Raw genomic sequence first — 13,224 nt, 5'->3', positions numbered from 1 at the left:
GCAGAGCTTAAAACCATGCATCTCTCAAAAGTAGCCCCCTTTCAATAAGCACCTGTAAGTGCACTCTGTGAACAGAACTGGCAGGTACCTAGTTTGGTAAGTAAAACTATCTGTACTCATCCACTTGGTAAAGTATTTCAAATAAAAATACATGAAATACCATTTAGAAAGCAATAACCTAGGGCAGCAATGGTCACCCATTTTTCATTTTACTGAACTTTTAATAAGCTTTATGCTGTTAACTCAAAAATTGAACTCTGGTCCAGTGTTTTGACAGAAGGTCCATGTAGAAGTCACATATCCTTTCCTTCTACCACTCCGGTATCTCCACTGTTTCAGGATCTACCCTAAAACCTGTTAATCACTGTACACATTTGTGTTTTCTTTCAGCTTCCATGTCGGTTCCAGAGTCTCAAATAACAAGTAGTTGGGTCCTAGAAAAATGATGTAAATCTTTCTCAGAGGGACAATGAAAGAAATCACCTCTTTCCAATAAAGCACTTCTAAAAGCAGAAAATGGTAATAAAAAAAGCACACATTTATGGCCTAAGCAGCCAGTCTAGCTGGCTGGAGAACTTCTCAGTAACACTCCAGATCACACAACTAGCTCATAGCTTTAGCCTCCAGCCTTTTAATAGTGCCAGGTGGAGAAGAACATACAAATCCTTTAAACAGTATTTAATTTTCTTCCTCCCATTTGTTTTGGTCTTCCAACACCATTCACACTTATTAAAAAATGCCAAATTGTCAATCCTATGCCGTATGCCACATTGCTGTACCTGTTCCAGAGAAAACAGATACTTTTCAATGCAATAATCAATCTGACACCTTGACCACCACTTCAGAAGAGCATGCAGGAGCCCTATGGTCATGGCCATAGCAATACACAAAAAGGTCCTGCTTATTTTGCTACTAAGACTCAGGCATCTGAAGAGAGACCTTCACATCTACTAGCTAAAATTGGTATGGGAAATGATTAATGATAAGCTGTGCTGATCCCAGAAGCAAAGAAACCATACTGAAAGATTGGGAATTACTTAAAGCTGGCACGAGAGGTACAACAGCTGTTCTGTAAATCCTTAGGGAATCACAGTGGTACATCACCAGGAGCCTTGTAACATTTAGGACTGGGTGGTGGGACTCAGTTCTTAACAGTCTCGGTGCTCATAGTTGTAAAATTGCAGGTTCAAGAACATGTAGGTTTTCAGGGGCAAGCGCCTTACTCCCTTCCCTTACGACTAAGTGAAGGAACTTCGACCACCAGTAGTTGGTTGACATCAAGGAACCCATGCAGGAATTTAAGAACCGGCTCAAGTCTCTAGGCGGCATTTGCCTCAAATATTGTTTCCATGTCTGGTGTCTTCCCAGGAACCCCAAGCATTGGTCCTGACTTAGTTATTGAGCTTTCTGTCCCATGCATTACCTTCTGTCCCATGCATCATCTATTGTATCCTCCTGAATCCAAGAGTGACCCTGCCCACAACGTCCCACTGGGAGCTTTACCAACAGAAAGAATGACAGCTCCTGTTTGCTGTCCCAACAAATACACAACACTTAAAAGGCATTCCAGGTCTGTGGACAGGATGGCTAGATAACAATAGCAGGTAGTCCCACATCTTCCTTTCAGCCAGTTTAACTGATGCTGCAAGAACACCTCGGAGATTCTTGTTCCCATTAGTCTTTTCACTTTACCAGTTTGTGGGGCTGTTGGAAGGTGCTTAGATCTCCACATGCAGAAAGAAACAAATGCATTAACTTCCATTTTCAGGATAAAGGCAGGAGAAAATATGTGAGCTCACTTTTCTGGCACTACACACTGCATGGCAGACCTAAGAAAAGAACCCAAACAGCTCCCTGGCCAGCACTCTATACATGAGGCCATGCTGCCTCCATCTTACACACAAAACAAGAACAGATCAAAACACAGAGTGACCTTCACAAAAGTGGAAGCTAGAGGTGTTGCCTGAAATAGTTTGTTTGAGCAGCAGCAGGTTCTTCAGGAAAGCAGAGAGTAATGGTTTCAATGTTTCCAGCAGGGAACATAACCTTTGTTACTTTCATGTCATGTTAGTTACTTTGAGGATAAAAAGTACCTTAGATTCTCATCTGAATAGAACTTTCAACATTGGAACAATCATTGCTGTTCCCAGTTTTTTAGCATCCTGTTTTGTTGCAGACAGCAATATTGCGAGTGCTCCTGTAAAATTTGTTTCGCCAATGCCGAATATAAAGTGAATATGAATTCCCCATTTCTACTAAAGATTTTTTTGTCTCTATGAGCATTACACCAGCCCCACACAACTGTGTTAGGAACTAGTGTTCAAGTGACAACATATAATGATCCTCATACTCTTTCAGATGCACTTTTCCTCCAAAACAGAGTCCTTCACCTGTGGCCTGAATGTTATTTATTAGGCAGGTAACATTACACTACATATTTGGATCTATTAAAATACAAATAGTTTACTTGCCCTTGATTTACCAAGTAATTCTGATGAGTCTGTATCAGTGAGTAGTTCCTTTCATAATTCACAAGTCTGATCTCCCTTCCATATTCATATAATTTGCAGCCTTTGTTAGAAGCAGAATTTGTTTCTTTTCAACCCATAAATAAGGCTAAGTATAGCAAGGCCAAGAACAGGTTGCTGGAAGATCCTGATGGAAATACACTCAATTAAGCACCATTTAAAATTAAACTGAGACCTATGAGTTAGCCACATTTTAATCCATTTAATGTGTGCCATGTTGATTTTTGTATTGTTTTAGTTTTCAGTCAAAATACTATGCAGTACCAGTCAAATTCCTTACACAGTCTAAGTATATAACAACAATATTACCTGTGTCAACCAGGCCTGTCACTTCAAACAAACATACCAAAGTTAAAGATTTATACTTATCTGCTCTGAATTCACATATCCACTGCAAAAGTAACAAACACTGGCCAGGCTCCTTACACAGGAAGGCACACCATTCAGCTTAAATGGACTCTTTTTTAATTCACTCATTGAGAGGCAATTGTCATTATTTTCTTGAGGGGCAGGGGAGGGAAACGCCAATGCACCACATTGTTTTCACTAGCCTGGAAGAGAAAACACTTATATATATATAGATATATAGATATATAGATTTGTATATATATACACACATATGCATGTGTGCATATATATACACGTGTGTGTGTGTGTGTATATATGTATATATACACCCTAGTGTATATATACACAGAATATACATATATGAATATACAGAATATATGCACACACACTTTGTTCAGATTTGTTTACAAAATATGTAGCATTTTTATACCATCCAATAAGAGGTACATGATTTTAAACAAATCTTATAGAAATGACATGTTATTGGAAATTTACACGTAAAAAAATCCAGCACAAAAAAATCCAAAAGCTAAAACAAGATTTTGCTACTAATCAGTGCTTCTATCACCCTTCAAGAAAAGAGAAACACAGTTATTTATATGTGATGTAAAGGCAACATTGAGGGGTTTTTTGCTTTTTTTAAATTAACCACCAAATTTAACCCCCTAAAATTACAAAGAATTGAAGTCCATTTACAGATCAAGTGCAGTAAACTAAATGTTCTTCAGCACAAAGCAGCACTAGAGGAAATAACTGGGAGAGGGAAAGTGGAGGCCAACTGGCTTAGCTAAGGAGGCAGCAGGTGGCTTCTGCAGTGGCCACACAGGTTGGAGTCTCCATCCTGAAGCACAGACAGAACTGAAGACTATTTAAATAATGGTCACACAGAGCTGATGTTCAGGCCTTTGCCTAGCTTCTTTCAGCAGTTTGACAAGTGATTTGTATTTTTATTATTTTGTATCCAATGGGCTGTTTTCGCTTTTGCAGTGGCTTGTCACTGAGAGCAGTCAGAAGTAGGATCTTACAGACAGTTCTGCCACTAACACTTACCACACGTACACGACACTGCAGTTGTCAGTGGCGATTTTGAAATGTTTACACTGGACAAATGTGTGTTCCAAGCATCCAAAATGGCTTGAAAGAACATAGCCCGATGCAGGGGCGAGCGGACGGCCTGAAGAATCCATTGCATTCACAGAAAACGGAACCACCACTTTCAATCATGTGGCATCTCCCCAGCTGTGTGAAGAGCTTGTTGCCAATATCAGCTGAACTCAGTGAGGACCGGCTGGCCTTTGCATCAGATGTCTGTGATCCAAGCAGGCTGCGGAGCCAAGAACATGCTGCTAGCAGAAGGGCAGTCTACAGCTGCGGGTGACAGCTGTCATGCAGTCAGCGATACCTTATGGATGTCACCTGTAGGAACCATGCGTTCCATGCTAATTCACCTGAAGTCCCGTAAACAGCAAAAGGAAAAAATGAAATGAAAGGGCCAGGCGGATCCAGGTGTAATATTACTGTCCTTCGAATGTAGTGTCATTTTAGTTGTTAAATAAGGGGCTTGACCAGAAGGACTATTTTATCAGGTGAGCTGGAGAGGAAGCTCTTGTCTTGTGAAAAAGTAAAGGAGATCTAACGCTCCTTGTGCTAAGTTTTAAAATTTAAGATTCCTGTACTTGGAAGGTAATTTTTCAGAAGATAAATCTGTTCAAGTCACGCTGTGTAAAAATATAAAGAGGCAGACAGGAATTTTTCAGCCATAACTATAATACCAACGACCAGACTCTGGAGCATGAAGTCAGGAAGGGCTTGATTTTTAAGGAAGGTCCAGCTGGATCACACTGTGCTGAAAAGCAGCAGTGGGGGTAGTTTCACCATTCTAGAAGTGGGTTTGGAAAGTCATTTCTGGGAAGGCGCTAAGAATGACCTATTCACACGTGGGTTTTTTTGTAGATGGAAACACTGGGAAGGTATACAAATCTCCGCAGTGGTCTGCAATCCAGCTTGGGAGCTGAGTGTTGAGAAGGGATGGGGCCAGATGTGTTCAGTATTTTTAAGAACCAGAAAACATGTCCTTTCCAGCCTGTTGTTGCAGGGGATAGAGAACTTATTCCATTATTCGTGATGTGTTCTATATGCCAATAACCCCAGCTGGCACATACAGCAAAGTAGATACATTGCATTTGAAGATCTAATGCATCTCCCAGCCATCCAAAGAGGCATCCAGGCAAGAGTATGGGGAATGAATTCAGCTACGTTCGCAGAAAGTCTGAATGTCTCCCTGGACTGCAGGCACACACTGCAGCAAATCCGTCAGAAAGGCAACCTTATCTTGGATGCCAGGAGTGTGGGGGCTAGTGGAAGAGGGATTCTTTTCCTTTAATAGGAGCAGGGAATATCTCAAAGTATAGAAAGGTGCCTTAGCTCCACAAAGATGACAGTGGAGAGGTTCAGAATCTAGAGGAGAAGGGTGATTCTGGTGACCCCTTGCCAAGGAGGGGGCATCCTGCCATGAAGAGCCAAAAGTTTTCCAGACGTATGTAAGAGCATGTGCACAAGGCAAGCGAATGAGCGCAAACAGGGTTATGGAAAACATTGAGAGAATCACTCCACAGGTGGCTTGTGGCTCGACAACAGGACTGGCTAGGTAGAGAAGCACACAGCACAGGGGCACCTCAGAGCTGGAAGCCTTCCATGGGAGCCTCACACTGCTGGAAGATGTACTGTTGCTGGCTGAGATCCACCTGTGGGGCAATGCTGCTGTCTTCATCCTCTGTTCCAAAGTAGTGCTCAATCAGATCAAAGGCCTTCTGATAAATCTCTTGATTCTCATGGCTCTGCAGGAATTCAATCTTGTCCAGGCCTGCAGAGAAAAGAAGCAGGTAAAAGTTACAGCTTCGTGAAAGCATATGATCGTGATCATTTTCAGTCTGTTGTGAACATCAAGTTCCATGACAATTCCCTCCCACCTTCAGGAAGAGCAGGTCCTACTATGGAGACTCTTAACTCAACTTGTACTCTACACCCAAGGCAATACAGGTTCAACTTCAGAGCTCCCTGTAACTGCATGAATTGGGAATTGTAGTGACTTTCTTGTCTGCTCCTTTTACTATGTATCAAGACTATAGATACTCTCTAAACATTTCTGCAACACTGACATGAAAAGGGAAGTAAACAGGGAAGTAAACAGGGAAGTAAACAGGGAAGTAAACAGGGAAGTAAACAGGGAAGTAAACAGGGAAGTAAACAGGGAAGTAAACAGGGAAGTAAACACCTAGAATCAGGCAAGTCCTATTCTGCTATAACTCTCCCCTGGAAGTCAAGGTAACCATAAAGGGAACCATGGTTCAAGAAACCATATTCAGAGATACTATCTTCTTCTATACTGCTTTTTGATAACTCATTTTTATTTTGCTTAATAAGTATTTGCCAGTCAACAAGGAAACTAATCTTAAGACCAGCAGTACCACAGAACTGGGATGAAATTATACTGGTACACACCAGAACCTCAGCACAGAAAAGGAAAACAAGGAAATATGCTGCTGCTGCCATAATTCTACAGGGCAGCAGAGAGGGAAGGGAAAGGTTTGAAACCTGAGCGACAGAGCAGTGCACCTGAACTGCTGTGGAGGGAAGATACTGAGGCTGAATGACACCCAAAAGGCTCCCTCAGGGTCAAAAGAAATTAAGAAAAGATCTGCGCACACTGCCTCCAACCTACATACAAAGATGGAGTACATCAGTAAATGTCGACTTGCCAAAGAACAGTTAATTTTCACATAATAGCGATGAGGAAATTAATAGAATTTGATGTACTGAAACTCTAATGGGTTTGTGATCATTGCTTTAAGCCCTGACTTCCGCAGATGTTTGGCTCATACCATATGCTTCTTCAATAAGAGCGCAGTAAGGATTGATGCCAGTGCCGCTGCGTTTGGATTCCTGCTCCCCAAGCCTCAGGATGTTCTCCAGCCCATTCAGTGCTACTTGCACAATCTTTGAGTCCATTACTGTGAGGAGGTCACAGAGTGGTTTGATGCAACCCAGTTCTACTAAATACCTGAAAAACACCACATGGAACACAGTAAATTGTCCATAAATTGTAACTGATGTAGCCATTTAAGCACTCAGCATGAAGGCCTAAGAACCAAAGCAATCAGATGAAATATCAACTCAACTGGAGAAATTATAAACATCTATTTGTATCTAGGCAATTCTGCTGAAACAATGAAAATAACTTTAAAATACCTTCTCTGTCTCTCTATACATGAATATATATGAAATATTAATTTAATTTGGTAACTTAAAGTTATAATTCTATACTTTATTAGTATATTATTTTAATATAAACTATATTAACATATTTATACATCATTTTATTTAAAAATATTTAAGCATAATGTACTGTTAGAAGTCAAACAGGAAAAACAATCCACACAATGACGCCCTTGTCTGAGGGGCTGAGCTATTCCTCTCCAGATTGCTAATGCATTTCGTTACACTCTACAATGACAACTAGGAAATTAGTTTAAAAGATTTAATTTTTTCACATAAGAGAAATGGCTCAATTAGTGAAATAAGTATTGCAGCTGAAATTCTCATGTGTTTTCTCCCTAAAGGAATTAATGGCTCATTCTTAACTCAGAACAAAGATGTGGTCACTCTGGAAACAAACACTACAAGCATACAGAAAGGTTTTCCAGTTTCCAGGTTATTAATCTGATTTCTTGCACAAACACTAATTCACCCAACTGCATTGAAAGACTTGAACTATTTCATACTTGATCTGCTCAGCAGAGCCTCCAGATGTTGCATTTGTGATTGCCCAAGCAGCTTCCTTCCTTGTCCGAAACTCAGCCGTTTGCAAAATATTTATAAGAGCTGGAAAGATATGGGCATCTATGACTGTCTGCAGAAAGAAATGACATGTCAGGGTTAAATAAAAATTAGAAAAAAATTCATTGTCCCAAGCTAATTTAATGTCTATGCTCACCACAACACGTTTAACAATGAAGTGTTACTTATCAAGGGGCAAAAATCAGTTTCCAGTTTTGCATTCAAAACCCTAGTTATCACTGGGGTCTGTGCTTATGACAAAAGAATTCAAAACATGTTCAGACTGAAGTGATTGCCATATATAACGTGTTACTTAATCATACTTTGATAGCAAAAGAATGCCACACTTCCCTTATTTTTTCAGGTAGTGAATCACTCAGTTATTAAGTCAGTAAATCAAAGACATTAAGATCGCCTAAACGGAGGAAAAAACTTCATAAGCCTGTGCGTCACCCTGTATTTCCACTGGGTGAGACAACAGAGCAAAAAGAAGTCCACAAAACAAGCAAGCACCTTGTGCCTTCCTGGTGAAAAGACAAAGCAACATATGGTTCAGTAGTATTGGTTAACTGCTTAGCCCAAACTCATGTGAGTCAAATGAGTATTTAGTCAGCAGCTCAAAGTTTCTAGTAAATTCCTCTGGAAAGAACCTTTTGCAGTAAGACACAAATGAAACTCAGTTTATGAGAAACTCATGTATGACAGGGATCTGAAACACTTTTGGTAAGGCTTATTCAAAGAAGCAAGAGTTTAGGATTACATTCTTAAATTAATGTTTTACAAATATAAGTCATCATAGAACTGCTAAAGACAAATTCAAAGAAAGCCAGAGATCCTTTTCAAGGAGCTCCGCAGATGAAAACTAACAGATTACATACAGCAAAAAACTCTAGTCAATTCACGGTGTGGACAGTTACCTAGTGGAAAAAAAACCCTAACTGTCTGATATTTCTTTTACTGCTCCAATCTGTCTGGGCATCTACACCGGATCTACTTTGTAAATCCATTTTCACTCATCAGTTGTATAATACCAGTCTCGTGAACACTGTCTCCTTTACCACAGAATCTGCACTTCTTGTACAGCAGACTTCAGCCCTCAAGGAAAATCACTTATACTTCCATCATGCCATGTTATAGTAGATTTGTACTTTGCCAAGAATATTTAGCAAAAAGCCCTTAACTGAAATTTTTGAACATGAATGATGGAAGTGGTAGATCATAAACAGGAACCTGCTATTAAAAAAAAAATGAAAGAAAATATATTTGAAAAAGAGACTGCCTTTCCCCCCCCACCCCCAACATATTTTACTAGGATAAACACACAATTTTTTTAAATATACAAAAAGTAACACACTGTAAGGGTAGGTGGAATGCAAGAGTATCTACTTCATTAAGGTAATCAGATCAAGGGCCTTTTCAGCTCAAAGGGAGATATAAGTAACAGGAAAGTAATAAATAAAACACAGTGACACAAACCTGATAAGACAAGGGATAAGAGAGACAATCACAAAGAGGGAAAGTCTCCAGTCACTAATTAATGGGCCATTAAGAAACTACAAGCACAGCTTTGCAGATAGCCAGCCTGGACTTTTTAACTGATGAGACAGGGACAAGTGACTATGCAAAACTTAATAACTCATCTTTTCTTAACCATCTTACTACATAACCCCCCCTCTCTAGCCCATGGGAGTGCTGTAAGGCTTAGGTACTAGTAACGGAGACTTGCATGATAGAATTTGGGCCAGCAACTGGATCAAACCCCCATATCTCCCAGGGTCAGCAACTGGACTGGGCAGGGGTCTCAGGCTCAGTAGCTGAAGGGGCCATGCACCAGGGAGCATCTTTTTGGGGTGCCCGTAAAGTGTGAATTCAGGGCCAGCAACTGGTGTCAGACCTTGGGTGAAGGGACCCCTGTAACCGGAGCTGGTGAGGGTCACAGCACTGATGCTGGATCACAGTGCATAGGGCCCATGTGCCTGGATGCCAGCTGGAATCCAGATTTTGCATCTCTTGGGTGAGTGCTCTTATTTCTAATTCTACTTATTTATATTCCTATTTATTTCTGTTTCTTATTCTATTGTATTTTGTTTACTTTCTGCTCTATGGTGAAGCCATAGGAGAACAGGGTAAAACAGCACAATGAATTACAGCCTCTCATAAGGCCCTTCACTGGAAGAGACTGGCTCAAGAGAGAAGCAGATTAAAGCAGATTATCAGTCACTATATTTTTATGTTTCCTACTTCTTGACATGCAGTGTTGTCACCACCTCACCCTCACTTGAGTCCCAGTTAAAGGTACTTAACTGTCCCTCTGTAGCACAGCAAAGTTTTTCAACTAGTAGTTTGTTGACAACTCTCAGAGCTTAGTTGTTATTTAAAAAAAAAAAATAGATTAAGAAAATAGTTTGCTTTAACTTTAATATCTTCACAAGATTTCAAAAGTCCAGTTAAGCTCAACAAAGGTAGAAACAATAAAGCATTAACACAGAGAAAGTCCTAGCAGCATCTGTTATTTACACTTCATGTCTTACAGCCTTGTCCACAGCAGTTACTCCTGAAAGCAAACTAGAATGCCTAAGCATTCCTGCCTCTATGACATTCTACAAGGGAACAACAGGTATTGTGGAAACACGCCATGTTTCCCTTTCAGTTATATTCCTTCTAAGTGACAACATAGTAAACTGCTGAAATAGAATTTGGTTTTGTTTGTTTGTTTTTTTCCTTGAAGAAAAGAAACCCCCAGGCAGAGCAAAACCTTAAAGAACTGTGGTAGAATGAGGTACCTAACATCTTCTAAATCCTCAGAAGTTTTAATTCAAATTTCTTCACTTTTTTAGCATTTCTATATTGTGTGTGCCTGATACATGGAAGTGTGTTGAAAACTAAAGTAATGCAGTGCATATAAAAATGTGCAAGATAAACATAGCTTTCAAACAAAATGACCACAGGGGATTTCAGTTCAACAAGAACTTTGTGAAAGAAATAAAAAGGAAATTAAAAATAAAAAAAACCACATGTTGTAAACTAAGGACTGAGGTACAAACTACTGCAGATCTCACTCTTTGTCACCTGTTCAAATGTTCCACTATTCCTTGAAAAATGAAAGGTGCCTGTGCCATCCATGAAAATAGCAGGTAATTTCCTCATACCTACCATAAAGTAAAGGATGTTTAAACATTTTTCTTAGCTGCTGACACGTTGTAACACTTGTGTTTATCTATGCCCTCTAAATGTGACCTGAATTTTTCAAGGAGTATAACAATAGGCCAACAGGACAACCAAAATTCAAAGAAACACTCCCAAACCTGTAACATTTTTAGCAGTTCTATATGGATTTTTACAATCCAAATAATTCTTGTGCTTGCACGTAAAAGCAAAACATAACACCCTGCTTCCAACAGCAGATGCACAGGAAAGTGTAAACTCTAGTCACTTTTATTTTTCTCCTTTTAAAGTATTTGCAGTCATAGCAATGAGTTCCAGTTTGACTACACCTGTATGAGAAGACGTGCTCATTTGTCCTAAATGCAGCACCTACTGATTTCTCTGATGCCTCTTCCTTCAGGGACCTTGCTCAGAAGATTAAGAATGATCATTCCTCAGTCACCTTCTCAGATGCCACCCATGTTTCTAGGGCATTCTGCCACATCTCCTGTCGCTTGTCTCATAGTTTATGTAGTTGTTCCTCATATGAGATCCAGCTGACATTTTATGGTCACTCCTTACCACCCATTCCTACCATATCCTTTGAAGGTGGATCTACACACTGGGCAAATTAAACATTTATACTAGAACCAGAATCAGGACTCCCCACACCCCTTTTTTAAAAAAATCTCTTTCCTGATGATTTCTAATATTTACATTGGTTTTAGGCAGATAGTATTAGGTACTGAAGTGATATCTCCAAAATACATTAGAAATCCCTTTTCTGCATCATAGGTAATCCATTAAACTAACACTGTAATTTTTGCCCAGCTGCATCTATTCACATTTGTTGGAACTAAACTCCATCTTGACTTGTAAGTAACAAGTCTTTCAGGAAACTGAATTTTAATTGAAATTTGAATTATCAAATGTAATTTGAAATTAAACTGAATTGTAATGCTCTGTTCCTTCAGCAAATCTGGGCCTCATTTTTGAAGTGTCAACATGTTTTGTGGTTTGTTTTTGGTGATGTTTGTTTGGTTTGTTGTTGTCAGTTTGGTTTGGTTTTGTGTGTGGTTTTTTTGTGGTTTTAGGGTTTTTTTTTGTTTGAGTTTGGTTTTTGTGTTGTTTTTGTTTTGTTTTGTTTTCTTCCTGTTTTCTTTTGTTTGTTTTTTAGTAGATGGTATCTCTGTGCTGTGGCCCTCCAAGAGTGTTGCCTGTCTCATGGAAACATCCTATCCTTCTTGTTTATTTTAATCAAGCTTCTTCACTTTATAGTATCTGATTTTTAAAGAGTGAACTAGATAAAAGTGAATTTTCAGAATTTAATTTCATCTGCATAGATGTTCAATCTACATACATCCTAGTCAGTGCTGGGAAGCAGGTCTTCGGCAGTAGTATATTTGACAAGTATTTTGAGCTGGTCAATACCAAGGGAATTTTCTCCTCTGGTTTACCACAAATAAATCACTTACTGTATGCAAAAATACACATATACATTTAGCATGCATGTATCTACATATGACTCATCACATAAACGTGAAAGCAACCAAGACTTACAGGATGACTGTTTTCCTGCTCCTGCAAGCCCTCTCATTACTTTCAACAAACCAAGATTATAGTCACCACTCTAGCTGGCAGCTGTGAATACAGCCCTACTGCTATGATCTCCTCCTCCTGGCTGGAAATTGCAGTTCATAGACACTTCTCAGTTACTTGTGTTCCAGTTACCCTGTTTACTGATTCAATTTAGAACGGCTTTTTAAATAACACAGCAAATATTTGTAAGCCAAAGCTACTTAACATGATGGCATGACTACAAAACCGCTGCCATCCAAGAGTCAGGAAGAGAGCACTTAAAATCTCAGTTCTAATGGACTTTTATGTTGTTGACACAGACACTTAAGCCTATATACTCCAAACTGTGTACAAAGCAAGCCTTCAGCTAGTGTACACAAGGTTGCTACTTCTCTCAGGAAGAACCTGCACTACAATGAACAGCACCTTGTTGAGGTGTCTCCAGTTTTAGGGTCTGTTCTCCAAAAAACAGTAGCAATATACACTGCTTACTGCTGGGGTTTTCCAGCAGAATAAAGGAACTAAAGGTGTTCTAGCTCTGCTGCCCTCAGTGGGGTATGATGCATGGGATTCACCACATCTAGAAGCCGGGAAACAGATGTTGTACTTAAACCCAAATTTACACCTGAAAAAGATCCATCTTTGACTTCTGCAGGTCCTCAAACAAATATAATCTTGTCAGCAATGCCATATTTTCCTCCTAACCGAGACACTTTTTGAAGTCCTGCCACCATAAACATCACGTGAAGATTTCAGACCACTCATGCAAGCTATGGCATAAATCAATCAC

The 13,224-nt window shown here is 39.6% G+C and overlaps 1 protein-coding gene across 1 annotated transcript in view; it reads right to left on the bottom strand.

Annotated features, from left to right (window-relative positions):
• Window positions 1-2,391: 2,391 nt before the first annotated feature.
• KPNA1 (karyopherin subunit alpha 1) overlaps window positions 2,392-13,224 on the bottom strand; it is a 53,747-nt gene continuing 42,914 nt past the window's right edge. The window contains exons 12-15 of the mRNA XM_082043591.1: window positions 7,658-7,785; window positions 6,758-6,936; window positions 5,551-5,739; window positions 2,392-3,079 (exon numbers count right to left, since the gene is read on the bottom strand). Of these exons, the coding sequence (XP_081899717.1) occupies window positions 5,552-5,739; window positions 6,758-6,936; window positions 7,658-7,785 (495 nt within the window). The 3' untranslated portion in view covers window positions 2,392-3,079; window position 5,551. The remainder of the gene's footprint in view (window positions 3,080-5,550; window positions 5,740-6,757; window positions 6,937-7,657; window positions 7,786-13,224) is intronic.

This window comes from Streptopelia decaocto (genome assembly GCF_964273445.1).
Source record: "Streptopelia decaocto genome assembly, chromosome: 1".
NCBI lineage: Eukaryota > Metazoa > Chordata > Aves > Columbiformes > Columbidae > Streptopelia > Streptopelia decaocto.
This window is presented reverse-complemented; position numbering and strand designations above follow the sequence as displayed.